This window comes from Ambystoma mexicanum, chromosome 7q (assembly GCF_040938575.1).
Source record: "Ambystoma mexicanum isolate Mex_15411 chromosome 7q, UKY_AmexF1_1, whole genome shotgun sequence".
Classification (NCBI taxonomy): domain Eukaryota; kingdom Metazoa; phylum Chordata; class Amphibia; order Caudata; family Ambystomatidae; genus Ambystoma; species Ambystoma mexicanum.
In genome coordinates, this window is record NC_090941.1 from 145,094,032 (window position 1) to 145,110,983 (window position 16,952).

The following is a 16,952-nucleotide window of genomic DNA, read 5'->3' on the forward strand; positions in this document are numbered from 1 at the left end:
GAATCTCCTTCTGACTGAGCTTGTGCCCATCACGCTGCCCATGCGGTCAACCACATACAGTCTTGAGTGTGGGGCTTGACACATTGCTTCTTTTCCATGAGAAACAAGGGTGGAAAAGCCTTCCCTCGTTTCTCCTTCTGGGATGTATTGCCGTGCTGAAATTAAGAGCCACAAGGTGTGGATATATTTAATCGGGGCACAAAATGCATGGTTAGCTTTCAGGGCCAAGCTCTCTGATGCAACAACTTTTTTGAGAGGGCACTGTATTTTCATCATCTCTATCCAAAGGTAAAGAAGGATAAGTAGTAGCTGGTTTGCTCGTCAGCTGCCCTGGTAGTACAGACATTGCTGCTTTTACTACCAGGCTCTCCAGGCTGGGGTGCCTAGATAATAAGTCGGGGGTCTGATGCCTCCGGTTTATACTTTTTTTACCAGGTCATTATGAACTGCTGGCGAGGAGCTGCTTTAACAAATTGAGTAATGGGTCCCTGACGGCAGCGTGGAAATGGAGGACTGGCTTCTTTGGAGACCCTTTGTTGAATAGGTCCATGACGTAGTACTCAGTGACATCTTTAAATGGAAGATCCAATCCAAGAGCATCAGAGACATTTGATATGATTCTCCTGTAGGAGGCATTTTGGTGGGCATATGGATCTTGGGTGAATCCAATCCCAGGAAAGGTGTCCAGCCTGTTGGCGTATCAATTATGAAGCCAAGTCTACCATTTGAGAAAAACTCCTCTGGAAGGATTGCGGGCCTGAGTGGTTGGAACACAATAGGAATCAGATCTCCATCATCGAAAATATTTCAGAGGGAGCACATGTATTCTTTCCTCGACTAGGAATAGACCTCAACATCTAAGACTGCTCGACGCAGAAGCTCCTCTCGAAGGAAGCACCAGTGCGGAAAAGGATGCACAGGCATTGTCGGTCGTAGAGGATCTCAATGCGATTTGAAGGCTCTTTGATGGCAACTTCAAACCCTGGCTTCTCTGCATGTGGAATGAGTCTTTATTGGATTCCCTGCCTGTTTTGTGAGACACAATGGTATCTGCCGCCTTCTTTTTACTAGGCTCCAAACTCAGAAGTTGAGGGGGCTGCTTTACTGAAAACGTTCATCATTTTGATGGAATTCCTCCCACTGACTGTTCTGCTGATGAGGATTTGGAAGGTAATCTTACCAGCCTGTCAGGCGATGAGTCTGTCCAAGAAGGTTTGCGTCTCCTCTTCTTTTTCAAAGACGATGCAGATTGAGTTATTAACTCAGGAGCAGGATATTTTCTTGTCTTTCTTTAATCTTTTACTGGCCCGTTCCGGTGACCTTTCGGTCGACTTGGAGCCTTTATCTCATGCAATTTTCTTTTCAAGAGAGTGGAAGTAGGTGACTTTGAAGGAGGGGAAAGCTGGCTCTTGGGCATTCTTCAGAGCCTTCAGTGTCATCGACTGGAACAAGCAGCAATCGGCAACTTTGTGAACCAAGTCGAAACGCCAAAGACTTTGTGGGCATCGGTAATCGACATCTTGGTGTTGCAATCCTCACATTTCTTGAAGCCGGTGGGCTTCGGAGTTGACATACTGTCGAGTTTTAAGAGAGTACTTCTGAATCATACAGAGGTGCGAAGTTCCGAACAGCATGCTGTGGCATGCAGAAATAAGGAACTGAGACCACGGGTGTGGTACCAGCTACATATATATTTATCACATCTGGCTTTGAAGAAAGAGCGCATAGGGACCAAGGACACACTGCGCCCCCTTGTGGTACAGAATTTCCAAAATCTGCTGCAGGTGGAAAATATATCTAAGATGAGGAATCCATAGGAGGACAAAATCCATGAAAAGCTCTTCTTTCTGACTGAACTCTCTCTGGAAACAAATGTAATCTACCCTGTGCGAAAGTTTATCATATCTGCATTAGTCACAGGACAAAGGTGAATGCGATAAGTTAAAACAGTACGTGTGTGCTTTTATGAATGTACAGCTATATACAAAGCAATGTCGTGTTAAAATGGAAGAGATGGCAGCTAGCTTGGGGGCTATCTGTAGATGTGAGAAAAATAACGAATGAACTAAGATCCGCCTATGTGCTTCCTTTTTCTGTTTTATTAGATACAAAAATAAGGGTAATGTGTCTTAACCAGGCCAAATTTGCAGCAAGCTTTTCCATCGTGGGTCTTTACCACAATGCAAAGGCAGCGTGCGTGTGCTGGGGCATTCCAGATGGGAGGCGAATGGAAGGGTGGTGTGGGAAGGGGCGGGGCAGCAAGGAAGGCATAATGTCAGGAAGCGGCAGAAGGGTAGCAGAGGAACGAGAGGACGAGATACACGGCAATGGCAGTGATAAGATTAATCCAAGTCTGGGGGTGAAGATTAGGATGAAGGGCGAAGGGGGGGCACGCTTCAGAGCAAAATTATGTGGTGTACTTGGGTGAAGAGACCTGCCCCTTCACCCTTGAAAAAGCATTACTGAGGGGAAGCAGGCAGGCAGTGAGAGGAAGAGTTTTGCAGCAAAGGCTGTGTGTGAAAGACCTCCGCCGCCAAATCAGGAGAAACAAGGAAATGGAACCAAAATGAGAGTTGAATGAATTTTTTAACAGGTATGCAAACTGTTTTCTTAATAAAACGTTTATAAGAAGGAATTTGGCTAAAAGTGTTAACAGTAAAATTTATCACATCACTGGATATATGGAATTTGGACAATAATATGAGATGTAGTATAAGGCATGCACATTTAAAAAATATAAAGACATACTTGTACACTAAGAAAGCACACCCAGCTAATGCAAACTTACTATCAAGAAATGTGACATCTTTTGTGCTTCTCGTGTCAGTGGATCAACAAAAGCTATGACATCAAAGAATGGCTCTGTTTTTTGTGGCTCCATCTTTATTACACTGCAAATAATAACAAAAAAGTAAATGAAGTAATTTTAAAACAGTGATATAGCTTAACAAGACATCCTCTGCCTGGAGATGTAACAAATGTGTAACCATTTTGACCAGTTCCAATCGTAAAGAACAATTTACTTACCCCAGCAATGTTCTTTCTGGTGCATTATCCTCCTACAGATTCCACATCTTAATTAATTAGTAGCTGGAGTTCTCCTCCGACACATTGTGCATCTTAGATAAATAATTGGTAGCTGTCAAAGGGAAAAGCTTGTCACAGCACAGGGTGTGGTGTGCTTCTGGGACTACCTGTTTTTTTAAAAAGAACATATCTATTTTGCTATCAAGGTTCAGATGAGCCTTCTACATGTAAGGTAGTTTTAGAGGGTGGAAAACAATCCGTGGGAGGAGAATCGATCAGAAAAAAACATTGCCTTGTGGTCAGTAATTTCTTCATTCATTGGATTACATCCTCCCACAGATTCCTTATTTTAGATGAATTCCCATTGCAATATAAAGTTCTAAGAGGAGGACGGAAGAGCAACAACAGTCTATTGTAACAAAAACATTTTGAAAACCGCTCTAGGAAAGCAGGCATCTGGAGCAGAATGCGAATCTAAATTTTTCGGAAAGGTATGGAGCAAAGACCAAGTTGCCGGCTGACACAATGCTGAGTTAGTCGCCGGACCCTTGTAGAGCATGTTTGAAGAACTTAAGGCATTACCTTTCTTGCTAGTGCATCACCCTATCCATTGCACAGAATTATCCGCTTTGAAATGGTTTTGAAAGAGCCAATCCCTGCCTGGCTCCTAGCTTCAATGAACAGATGCTCGTGCTTATGGCAATATTTCATCCAGGCCATGTAGAAGCTGAACACCCTTCTCCGGTCCAGTCGGTGACATCTCTCCTCCTCTTTGCAAGGGTGAGGTGGAGGGTAACACACTGAGAGGTTAATCTTTGGTTTCAAATGAAACCTGTAGATGACTTTGGAAAGTAACATTGGTCGAATGTCAAGCTTGACTTTCTCCTTTGAAAAAATTAAGGAGGCTTAACAGACAAGCTCTGCAGATCCTTGATCCTTCTAGAAGAAGTGATAACCATCAGAAAAAAACACATTCAAAGTTAACTGTCTCTTACAGAACAAGAGTGGAGGGGCTTAGCAGGTGATCCATCAATTAGAAGTGAACAAGGTTGAACTACCTGCCAGAATCACAAACTAACATGGAGGAAACATATGAACCAGACCTCTCCAAAAATGTACAAATATGGAAATAAAAAAAAAAAAGAGCCATGCTGAGGCTCCCTTTCAAAAACTGAAACTGCAGCTAAACAACACATCCCCATACCAACCTGTCAGCCCTGGAAAGTGTAGAACAACTGAAACTGCAACACCAAGGCCATGAACAGGCCAAGGGTCAAGATCCCGGTTTGCACACCAGGTGTAAAATGTCCATCGACAGCAGTGAATGGCTTTTGTGCAGGTCACCTTGCAGAGAAGAGAACTTCCAAGAAGTTCTCAGGCTGTGATACATGAATTGGGATTTGTCAATCAGCAGCCACACATAAAGATTTAGAGTGCTAAGATTCAGGTGAAGGATGTCCTCCCCAATTGGGAAAATGGTCCACTCTATGGGAAGGCATTAAGGAAGACAGATGGACGAATCAGGGAGATCCAAGAACCATGTATTCCAATCAATCCTTACTGCTCGGAATCACCATAAACCTTCTGAGAACCTGTAAGAGGACAGAAATTGGTGGGCAATGCCTAGAGAAGGTCAAAATTTGAAGCCACTAGAAATGCATCCCCCAGTGCGCCCTGTATATAGAAAATACCTGCTGCAGAACAGCTCACTCTTTGGAAGACAACAGGTCTGCCCGAGGGGTTCCACAGAGGCTAAAGATCTCCAAAGGACCTCATGGTGCAGCTCCTACTCTTGGGATGCTGAGCCCTACCTCTTCAGGGCGTCTACAAGGCCTAGAACCAAATGTGTGTTGCTTCACTGCACAGGGCCAGTTAACTCCCACACTCTTTTGTTGAATTAATGCATGCTCAATGTGCTGTCCGTTAAGGTCAGAGCACTCCTCTACTGGACTGAAGGAAGGCTATCAGTGCAAGCCTAATCGATCACCACTCTTAACAAACTGATGTACATTCTGGATTCTGCCAAGTACCACAGCCCACTCACCATTAGCTTGCCAAAGTGCGTGCCGCAGCCTTTCAGGGAGGCACCCATGATCACAGTAATAATCTCCGGCCACAGTTGAGAAAATGGAGCATCTGTCATCAAGTTGGCCTGCCTGGCCACCACAGAAGGTTTTGAGATACTCCTGTATAGACATGGAGAAGGTCTGTAATACTGGCCAAGAGTTGGGACCATTGATATCGCAGAAGCCATTAGGATGGCCTCATTCTCAGTAAGGACTTTGGTACCGTGAAATTGCAGGAAGCCATCAGGCCAAGGAGCTGAGCAGAAGTGATTGCTCTAGGAACACCTGGAAGATATTTTAGGCCCTGTGCTTGGTTAGATAAAACTTCTCTCCAAGGTTATGTTCAGTACTGCTCCAATGAACTGGAGCTACTGGGATGTGTCCCCTGTGCTTATGTTTAGGGAGAAGCCCAAGCTGTGTGGCACAAATGGCGCGGACAAGCTCTGATGAGCTAATAGTCCTGGTAGGGAAACAGGTGCACCCTTTCCCTCCTGTGATAAACTACCACCACAAATGTGAATTTGGTGAAAACCCTTGGGCTGAGAGCTGGTTTAAAGGTAGCAACTGAAACTGAGAAGGAGTGATGCCTATCATGAACCTCAGGCGATTCCTGTGCTTTGGAGGGGTATACACACGAAAAGAAGCATCCTGAATAGCCATAACACCAGCCAATCCCGCAACTTTAGGGCTTGGAGGATCTCTCACAAGATCACCATTTTGAACTCGTCCTTTTATGGACCTCTGGTCCAAAATGTGATGCACATCCATGTCCTTTTTTGGGGATTTAAAAAGGGAAATACCACCTCCTACACTTCAGCGGAAAGGAAGAAAAGACCATTGCAGAGTAGGCTGGTCTGGGGTCTTCTCAGAAACAGGAGACAATACCCCAGAGACACTGTTTGCAGTGCCCAAACATGTGAAGTAGTAAAATGCCAGTCGTCTTTATGCTGGGATAATCTCTCTCTCATCAATGTCAAGTGAGGAGCGGAAGATGTCTTGGGATTGAGGAGGAAGAGAGTACAGTGGCACCAGAGAAGAGGCCTTTCTTTGATCCTCAGCCTGTGCCAAGATGGTGTACTGTCTTTGCATGCCTTTTAGCATAGTAGATGGAGTGTCAAAAAACAGATTAAGATGAGGTAAAAGGGGACATGCGGTTGCTGCACTGCTAAGCCAAATGATTTCACTGTCTCCTTGGTGGTCTTAAACATTTCCATAAATTCAACTGGTTCCACCCAGAAAAGATTCACCCCACCAAAGAGCATGCCCAACAACGTCTCTTGGATATCAGGTGTGAATCCAGAGGTCCTCATTCAGGAGCGGCACATAACAACTATGCAGTCCGCTGTGTCCAGACCAGCCTGCAAAGCTTGGCAAGCAGCCTCTTAGCCATCAGCTATCAAGCAGCTAAACCCTTCTCATATGTCTCCTTCTAGCAAGGGTTCTGTCATGAACCGTCGTCTGCGTCCCTTCTGGACCTCCTGGTCCCTGACCCATAGGGGATTGAATGCAGTGATCCTTCCAACATGGCCGCTCGGAACAGAACGCTCCTGGTCAGTCTCTACATTGCACGCTCTACAAAAGAGACACGCCCCCGCGGCTCTGCGTGTCTCAACGCTACTGCTTGTTGTAGTGGGACGTGTGTTGCCGGAGTTTGTTCGGGGCTCCATTTTGAATCGTTGTTCCCGGTTCCTTGAAACCCCGTCCTTCCTCCTACTCCTCTATCTATCTTCCTGGAATTCTTCCGTGCTCGGGTCACGGCGTTCCGTGCCTCCGAGCGTAACTTCATTGCATCCTGGTATCCATCCTGGAACTCTGAACGCTCCCGGAAACTGAATAGCGAACCTCACGCTAGAATCCGAGGACCAGCGTTCTGGTTTGTACAAATCCTGGACTGTGAGAAAGAAGACATCCCAGAAGGTTGCAAGCAAACAACAAAAGCAGGTGAGAAGGGGAGAGACTTGTGACAGATTGAGACGCCTAAAACAAGATAAAGACACAGAGATGGAAGCCGCTGTTCAAGACCTCATGCGAGGCATGCAGGAACTAACCACAGAGGTACAGAACCTCAAGGCTGAGAATGCTGCATTAAAACAGCTAGTTTTGTCACGTGACTCTGCAACTAAAGAAAGCGTGTTATTGGGAGGAATAGTGGACAAGTATGATGGTTCTTCCAAGACTCTCCGTGCCTTCCTTGATTCACGTTTAGTGCACTTCACCTTCAAGCCCTACTATTTCTCCACTCCTAGAGCAAAGGTTGGCTTTATGATCTCACACCTCACTGGAAATGCATTGACTTGGGCAACCTCCCTAGTTAATGCAGGAGACGCTCTCCTGGAAGATTATGATGGGTTTGTGAGTACTCTAAAGGAAATGTTTGATCGCCCAGAACAGGTGTACAGTGCTCAAGAAAGACTGCTCGAGTTTCAACAAGGATCCCAGGATATGCTCACTTAAGTGACTTGTTGCAAACAGCTCGTGAAGGAAGCAGATTGGTCGCCAGAAGCTAGCTTCACTCTCTTCCGAAGAGGTCTGAATGAAGAAATAAAAGATGAGTTAGCTAGGGTAGCCTGCCCAAGCTCCTTCCAGGCTCTTATGGACCTTTCCTTACAAATAGACTTCCGAATCCAAGAAAGAAGAGCGGAGAAAAAGAAGTCTAAATCAGCTTTCCAAAAGACCACCACAGAACATCCGCCTAGATCAGAACCCACAGTTTCTTCTACACCGGACCCAGGACCCATGCAACTAGGGGCCTTCCGTGGACACATTACCCCACAAGAAAGGATGCGACGGATCCACACTAGTGTGTGCATGTTTTGCGCCTCCGATAAACACCTTGTGAGAGAATGCCCTATTGCTCCTCCACGGCGTTCGGGAAACGCCAGCTCTCGATCCTAGAAGGGGCACAGTGTCGGGCGATGATGTTTGCTCCACATCAATTCCATCCTTGAACTCTCCTGTACAAAATAATCTTGTGGTTGTACAGGCCTTTCTATCGCCTTCCAAGAAAGAATTCTACCCCATCCTGGCATTAGTAGATTGCGGAGCCATGGGCTTATTCCTAGATCATGATTGGGTCACTGCTCACAACATTCCACATGAAAGCCGAGAAACAATGCAACCGTTAGAGGCCGTTGATGGGAGACCTCTTTCTTCAGGACCCATAACCTTTCAGACTAAAGAGATTCTACTCTCTATAAACCACCATCGAGAGAGGATTAAATTCGACATTATAAAATCAGCCCATTATCCGATGGTTCTTGGAATGCCCTGCTTACAAAGGCATAACCCCTACATCAATTGGGCAGCAGGCTCCCTGTTCCTTGGATCTGAGCACTATGTCTCACTGCTTGTCCCTAGATACCTTACCGAAGCCTTCTGAAGACTTGCAAGAGAGCCAACAAAATCCAGTCACCGTTTCTATCATCATCCAGATTCCCAGGGCCTACCAACCCTTTTCTGATGCGTTTTCGACCGCTATAGTTCAAGCTCTCCCTCCTCACAGGCCAGAGGATTGCACCATTGATACTGAACCTTCAGCAGGGATTCCTTTCGGCAGGATGTTTATATTATCAGAACCTGAAAAAAGGGCCCTCCGGGAATACCTGGATACTAACCTGGAAAATGGCACAATATGACCATCTAAATCCCCAGAGGGTGTTTCATTGTTCTTTGTTCCCAAGAAAGATACCAAAGAGCTCAGACCATGTTTAGACTACCGTGGTCTTAATCAGTGCACTCTCAAGGACCGCTTCCCTTTGCCCCTCATCTCGGATATCTTGGAAGCAGTCAGAGGTGCAGTAATCTTCACAAAATTAGACCTAAGGGGTGCCTACCATCTCATTCGTATAAAGGAAGGTGACGAATGGAAAACAGCCTTTAGAACCCCCTTTGGCCATTTTGAATACCTGGTTATGCCCTTTGGACTTGCTAATGCCCCAGCGGTTTTCCAACATTTCATGGATCGAGTGTTCTCTGATATGTTGTTCCTCTTTGTCATCGTATATCTAGACGATATACTGATATACTCAAAGGACCATCTAAAACATGAAGAGCATGTGAAGGTAGTCTTACAACGTCTACGTGAACATACGCTCCAGGCCAAGCCCGAGAAGTGCCTTTTCCGTGTATCAACTGTTCACTACCTCGGATTCGTTCTCAGTCCAAAAGGAATTGGAATGGACTCCTCGAAAGTAGACTGCATTTTGTCCTGGCCCACTCCAACTACTGTGAAACAGATTCAATCCTTCCTAGGGCTTGCTAACTTCTATCGGAAATTTAAACCAACCTTTTCAGAGATTGTGCACCCTATCGTCTCACTGTTAAAGAAAGATAGTCCAGATTACGAAACCCTTGAGGATCAGACCTTCCCAAAGATGTTTCCCCACACAATCTTTGTTGCCCAAACACTCACTCTCCTGAAGAATATTCAAAGCCAAACTCGATCCTCTGAAACCTGGAAGGAGTTTAAGAGAAATAATAGATGGAATCTCACAACAAAGGACAGATATCTATTCAAGGACAATCGCTTGGTCATTCCCACTCCTGGACTGAGACAAAGAATCACAAGCCTATGCCATGATACCTTTCATTCGGGAAATTGTGGGATTACCAACACCCTCCATCTAATACAAAGACAGTTTTGGTGGCCGAAGATGGGGGATGATATCAGGATCCATATCCAGACATGTGCAGTTTGCAATCAGAACAAACAAACATAATAAGAAACCCGCAGGACTCCTACTCCAACCAGCAATACCATCAAGACCCTGGGAAATTATTGCCACAGATTTTATCGTCGAACTACCATCCTCTAGGGGCTACACGACTATCATGGTCACTATTGATTTGTTTACTCATAAGGCTCATTTTACACCTTTATCCAAACTGCCATCCTCATCTGACTTTGCCAGAATCTCCCTGGAACACATATTCCGGCTTCATGGGCTACCTTCCAAGATCATTTCTGACCAAGGACACCAGTACATATCTCAGTTCTGGAAGCAATTATGTCGTATACTAGGAATCCAACGTGCCTTGTCTTCAGGCTACCACCCACAAACCAACAGGGCTACTGAATGTGTAAACCAAACTCTTGAACAATACCTTTGTTGCTTCGCTACCAAGGTCCAAGATGATTGGTCACTCTTAATACCTGTGGCCGAATTCGCTTATAACAATTCAGATCATTCAGCTATCAAGGCCAGTCCCTTCTTCTGTAGTCAAGGATTACATCCATCAGTTCTACCCTCTGTACTTCCACACCCTACCCCAGTGCCTGTGGTAGATTCATGGATTGAAACCCTTATTACAGTACACAAAGAAGTTAAAGAACACCTAGAAAGGGCCCGAAGAGACGTCAAACGTTATGCTGACTCCAAAAGAAGACCTAGACCATCCTACTCTGTAGGCGATAAAGTCTGGTTATTTGCGAAGCTCCTTCCTCGACATCTACGCCCAAATAAATTGGCTCCCAGGTATTACGGTCCCTTTTCTATACAAGAAATCGTCAACCCAGTGGCCTTTCGACTTCAGTTACCAGAATCCGGGAAAAGGATCCACCCAGTATTCCATACTCCACTGCTAAAACCATATTATTCAGTCATCTCGAACAGCTCCTAGATCTACCCCTGTAATTGTAAATGACCAACTACAATACAAGGTTTCCAGAACCTGTGACTCTAGATACCGACGTGGTCAACTACAATATTTGGTTGAATGGAAAGGATGCCCACCCAGTGAGCGCACCTGGGAACCCATGAATGCCCCCAGGCTGGTTCGAAGATTCCATCTTATCTATCCGGGCAAGCCGGGAGGAGCTGGGTTTCAGAGGAAACATACGGTCATGAACCGTCGTCTGCGTCCCTTCTTGACCTCCTGGTCCCTGACCCATAGGGGATTGAATGCAGTGATCCTTCCAACATGGCCGCTCGGAACGGAATGCTCCTGGTCAGTCTCTACGCTGCACGCTCTACAAAAGACACAAGCCCCGGCGGCTCTGCGCGTCTCAACGCTACCGCTTGTTGTAGTCGGACGTGTGTTGCCGGAGTTTGTTCGGGGCTCCCTTTTGAATCCTTGTTCCCGGTCCCTTGAAACCCCGTCCTTCCACCCATTCCTCTACCTATCTTCCTGGAATTCTTCCGCGCTCGGGTCACGGCGTTCCGTGCCTCCGAGCGTAACTTCATTGCATCCTGGTATCCATCCTGGACTTCTGAATGCTCCCAGAAACTGAATAGAGAACCTCACGCTGGAATCCGAGGACCAGCGTTTGGGTTTGTACAAATCCCGGACCGTGAGAAAGAAGACATCCCAGAAGGTCGCAGGCAAACAACAAAAGCAGGTGAGAAGGGGAGAGACTTGTGACAGGTTCTGCCACTTCAGAAACCATCTTCCATAAGATATAGGACTACTTAGCTGGGGCACGTGAGGTGTTAATGGCCTAAAAGGGGTAGTATCACTCAAACATTTAATTGTTTAAAAAGTTTGGCCATAATGAAAAATATATATAAAAAATATTTTTACAAAAAATTCCTATGTAACATTTTTGGGAAATCAGCCTTAAAGTTTGTACTAGGAGGCATCCATTTTGTACATTTAAGCAGCCTCCTGTGTTAATGCTAAGCCCTGTTCTCACGGCACTAATCAAGCAAAAGCCCCCTACTGGGAGCTGTTCTATATTGCTGCCAGAGAGCAGAGCATGCATTTATTGAGGTCACATACCTTCTGCACATAAAACTTAAAACAAAAGTACCCGCATTTATAAATGCTCTGCTGCCGGCGTCTTCCTAATTGCCGGTACATTCGTTTTAAATTTCCCGGGAAGACCAGAAAACTTAAAACGAAAGTCACAGCAATTATAAATATTCTGCTGGTGGGCGGCGGAGTCTTCATAATTGCTGGTGCGTTTCCGGGGAAGCCGAAGAAACTTAAAACAAAAGTTACAGCAGTTTTGAAGACTTTGCTGCACCCCACAGTCCTATATTGATGAACTCTGAGAACCCGAGTTCATTAATATAGGATTGCAGCGGCAAGAGTAAATGCTAATAGGGTTGGGGGTAGCACTCACCCAGAGCACAGGAACAAGCCTCGAGCTTCAGCCTACCAGCATTCTCCGCTCTCCGGCAGTAATAAGTAAAAGTTCCGAGTAGGGGGATTTTGCTTGATTAGTGCAGCAAGAGCAGAGCATAACATTAACACAGGAGGCTGCTTAAATGTACAAAATGGATGCCTCTTAGTGAATACAAATCCTGACTTTGAGGCCGATTTCCCAAAAATTTTACATAGGAACTTTAAAAAGATTGGCCATAATGAAAAATATGTATATATATATATATATATATATATATATATATATATATATATATATATATATATATATATATATATATATATATATATATATATATATATATATATATATATATATATATATATATATATATATATATATATATATATATATATATTTTTTTTTTTTTTTTTTTTAACAATACCATTTTTGAGTGAACCACCCCTTTAAGAGCAGGGCTCCCAACACCCAATAGCATTTTCCCCATGATGTCTAACCTTTTGCTATTTATGTCCAGGGGGAGGAGTGTGGGCATAGCAGATAACTTTACCCCTGTGGTGAAAGCCTAGACCGCAAGGCTTTCTGGATTGGTATGTTTTGAGAGAGAGGAAAGAAAGCCAGCCCAGATCTCTATTTCTTTGCCAGCTCCTTGCCACTGCTGTCGAACAGGAGTCTTATAAAGCATGAGCACTGGATCAGTAATTGCTGAACTGAAGGGAAGAAAAATCTCCTTTGATGGCTCCTTATCAAAGATGTTAGTTTGTATTACACTCCTGGCCTTGAGGGGATGCCCAGTCTTAGGGCTTTGACTATCATTATTGTTGGGGAGAATTCTCTGTTAAGGCTAATTTCCCAAACCTAGTGAGTCCCCCAGCAGCTTTGCTGGATTTGTGGGGTTTATTTTTTCTCCTGCTAAGAGTGAAACGCTTTTTCTCCCACTCTTAGACATGATTTGAGATATACTTTGACTTTGTAATGTGTTTTATGGGCTATGGGGTCTTTTACTCCATAGGGTTTCATGTGTTTTTGGTAAGTGTGTTACACAGCACCCTCAGTGCAGTAACACAGGGGTGTCGTAGTGACCCCCAAACATAGACTCCATACCCTGGGACTGACAACTGTCTCTCAGGGCATGTAAAGTCACCATTGACTTTACTAGTCTTAAATTGTGAACAGAACCAGTACAAACCATCATATTGTGGAAGTACTGGTAGGGGTAATTAGATTGCCCCTGGGTCTGTTTTTTGAGGGGGCACTGTGCAGTCCCCCCTCGTCGAGTTTCTGGCTGGGGGCAGTGGTTACCACGCGAAATATTCCAACGGAATAATTCCTATGGGATTTTCCCATTCATTTTAAACGCACCACTTTTTTGGTGCAATGTTAAAGATACCGCCGGTTTATTTATTTAATATTTATTCCCCGGTTGAGTCTTTTTGCCAGGACTCGGTTTTAAAATGACGTTTGTGTTCGCCCCTGTAACTCCAACCCAAGTTGAGCCCTTTGTTCCACTTTTTGGCAGGCTTCTACACAGAAGCCTCCAAAAGTGGTGCCACTCTGTCTGGGTCTACACGATGTGTGGGAGGGGGGTTTAGGCACCCTGGACTGAGTTGCCTCGGCAACTCAAGTCGCACTCTTGTGTGATTGGCCCAGTGGTGAGCCGCCCGGCTCACCACCTAGCATGTTTGAGTGACAGCTAGGACTGATGAATGGGGGTTTTCTGCATAAAAGCAGGGCTTTGGGGACTGGAACTTCAGAAGTCGGCACAGGACCAAAGAATCCAAAGAGGGAGAAGCTGAGCTGACCTGCAACGACAGCACCGGTGGAGCCCTGCTGAACCGTCTCACCACTTACCAACAACAGAGAAGATCTTCATCCCGGAGCGTCTTCTTCCTCTGAACTGGTGGGGATAACCAGTTCACCCTCTTTTTCGCCTTCCTGGATCGTCTTGTGGTCGAATCGCCCGTGCCAAGCACCCCAGCGGCCGGATAGCCACGGTTCACCAGTACCGCGAATAAAAGGGTAGTACCTTTTAACCGGGAAACTCCGCGGCTGATTTCTTCCCTGGCAGTGCAACGACCTCCAGCTTTCCTCCACGTCAAGATCTTCTCTTCCCCTGGACGAAGCACCGACTTGCACCCGCTGCCAGGAACAAATGCCCCCACTGGAGCTTTCTCACCATTTCAGATACTGTGTCCAGCTGGGCTCCCTTGCAACAGACTGTTCAAGGTGTCCCGTAAATCCTTGACTTTCTATCCTGGGGTGACCTGGGACCTGCTAACTAACTTTTCCTGACTTGATCCAACCCTTTTTGAACTATCTGCAAAGACTCTTTAAAGTACTATTCAACTGTGTGATCTTGGACACATTCCGCCTTGCTCTCTCCAAGAGTGGGCCTGGCCTATGACTTTCTTGCTCCTCAGTAGACACTGCCTTTTCTGACTTGCTCTGGTTCTCTTAAAGTGTTGGCATTGTGTATTTTCCTAATTCTGCCTTTTTCCCTCCCTTTTTAAATAACTTATTGGAGTGCCATCTTAGGTTAAGCGCTCACCTCTGTCTGCAAATAAGTGGTGTTTTAACTAAGACTTGTTCAATAAGTAATCAGGGATGTATATATATTAATAGTGACTGTGTTTGAACTTGCTTGCCATATTAGTGTTAGTGTATTTTACAAAGTGTGTTTTTAAATCAATAATTATATACTTTTATACCCAAGCTCTGGTCAGTGTTTGCTTGTGCTACTGTATTTTAGTACCTACCTTGTATACTCTATATACTGTCTAACTCTTCGAGAGAGGTCTGGCTGCTCAGCCACAGCTACCAGGTAAATCTGGGTGGTACAGACTGCTACCAATTGGGTTTACTGCCAACACCTGTAGTCTTAAGCCTTTTGCAGTGGTCCCTAAGGGAACTGCACAGGTTTCTGCCTAACAATTATCATTGGGTTGCGGGATGCCTCATTTGGTCACGCATAAGGGTGGGGCGTGCACTATCTCTGGGTCTATCGAAGTATCCAGACTGCTGGCATCTTCAAAATGGACACTCGATCAAGTCCATCTCATGTGTTATTAACTCTTCAGGATTTGTCCCCAAAGTTCCTCCATAGGTACCAACCCAAAAGGGATGACTTCCCCTTCCTCATCATGTATTCCTTTCATCTCTTCAAAATGCCTCTCTTGATGCCGGAGTGTAACAATAAGCATCTCTTGAAAGTGGAAGAAATTACTCTTTCGACTGCAGTGAGGTAATTGACAAAACAATGCTTGAAGATGGCTCAGATAAACAGACTACACTCTTTGGCCTCGATTGACTCTGATGAGTCTTGTCTTTTGAGGGGGGGAACCAAGTTTCTGAGCACATGGATGCCAACCTCTAAGGAACCTCCGTCAACCTTTGCAGGTATGGTTGATCCTTGCTCTGGTTTTGGCACTAAAAGCAAAAATATGTAACATTTGCTGACAGAATTATTGCCACTTCTCTACTGAAGATGATGCATTGGGCATATTACCTCCTACCCGGATTAATCAGAGGAGGAGTCCTCTCGCTTGTGCTTGTAAGAACAATGTTTTTTTTTTCTTGTGGGAGGGGGGAAATGTTATGTTAAAAGTATTTGTACCGCGCACTATCACCACTGGAAGTGGTCCCCCAGCGCTCTGGCGGATCTGAAAGAGGAGGGGTGGGGGTTAGTAGGGTGTAGCGAGAGTAGGATAGTGAGAGCTGTGATGTCCTGTTGGCAGTTTTCACAGTGCGCTGAGCTTGTGTGCGATTATCATATCAGTGAGAGTTCCCATATGATGTTGATACGGGTGATGTGTTTGTCTGTTGTTGAGGTGTGGATTGCTGTGCAGAGAAGTGGTTGTGTGAGTTTCCGTGTGAGAAGTGTATGGGGAAAGTTGAGGTGTTTCTAGTTTTGGATTTGTTTATTTTGTATTACCTCATTAATCTTTGCGTTTCTGTTCTTTGTTCCACATCTGCGGTTGTCCTGTGAGTTTAGTATTGTAGTTTGTCCGTCTCGTTGGAAGGTATACTGGGGCGGCAGTTTTCCTCTGTGTTACTTTTATGGTTTGTGTACCTGGTTGAAGAAGGCGTGCTCCCCACTCTCGTGTTGGGATGTAAAGTTTACAGGATTCAGCTCCCTTCCTGCCCATTTCCCTGTTGGTGGTCCTTACCTGCCTATGATTCCTCTGTGGACTAGCAGTATGTGGATATGTCATACTCCCTCTGCCCTCAAGGTCCTTCCTTAACCATTTCCAAGTGAGATCCTAGCCTAGCTACATTTCCGCTTTGGCATAATGGTATGCATTAGTGGCATCCTCCCCCGCCCTCCGGTTAGGAAAGATAAGTTAGGGACGATGGATTCCCTCTCTGGGGTTCTTGTTTCCCGGGGCATATATGGCTTTCGTTGTTTCCTTCTAACTTTGGGGCAAAAAGCCAAGTTTTTAGCTGATCTTTTGAAGTTGATCTTTTGTGTTACGTATGTTTTTTGGTAACTCATTCCAGGTTATTGGAGCCAGGTAAGAGAAAGACGAGCCTCCACATTTTCTTTTGTTGTATGGGTTTGGTTCTAGGCAGATGTCGTTGCTTAATCTGAGTGGTCTTGTTGGGTGGCAGATATTTATTTTCTCTCTTAGGAACTCTGCTCCTTGGCTGTGGATGACAACTGATGCAAACCACTCCTAGAGTAGGAATGCTTAAGGTGCTTTTTATGTCTTTCTTTTTCTGGCATGGGTTAACTGGTAGCCCTTTCATTCTTAGAAGAGTATCTCTACCAGGAAATATCCTGCGACTGGGACTAG

General features: G+C 45.1%; 1 protein-coding gene across 2 annotated transcripts in view; it reads right to left on the reverse strand.

Moving 5' to 3' along the window:
* The window catches only part of UGGT2 (UDP-glucose glycoprotein glucosyltransferase 2), a 1,923,861-nt gene that overhangs the window by 941,903 nt on the left and 965,006 nt on the right, over nucleotides 1-16,952 (reverse strand). For both annotated transcript variants that reach the window (XM_069639785.1, XM_069639786.1), the window contains one exon: nucleotides 2,789-2,891. In XM_069639785.1, coding sequence (XP_069495886.1) covers nucleotides 2,789-2,891 — 103 coding nt within the window. The remainder of the gene's footprint in view (nucleotides 1-2,788; nucleotides 2,892-16,952) is intronic.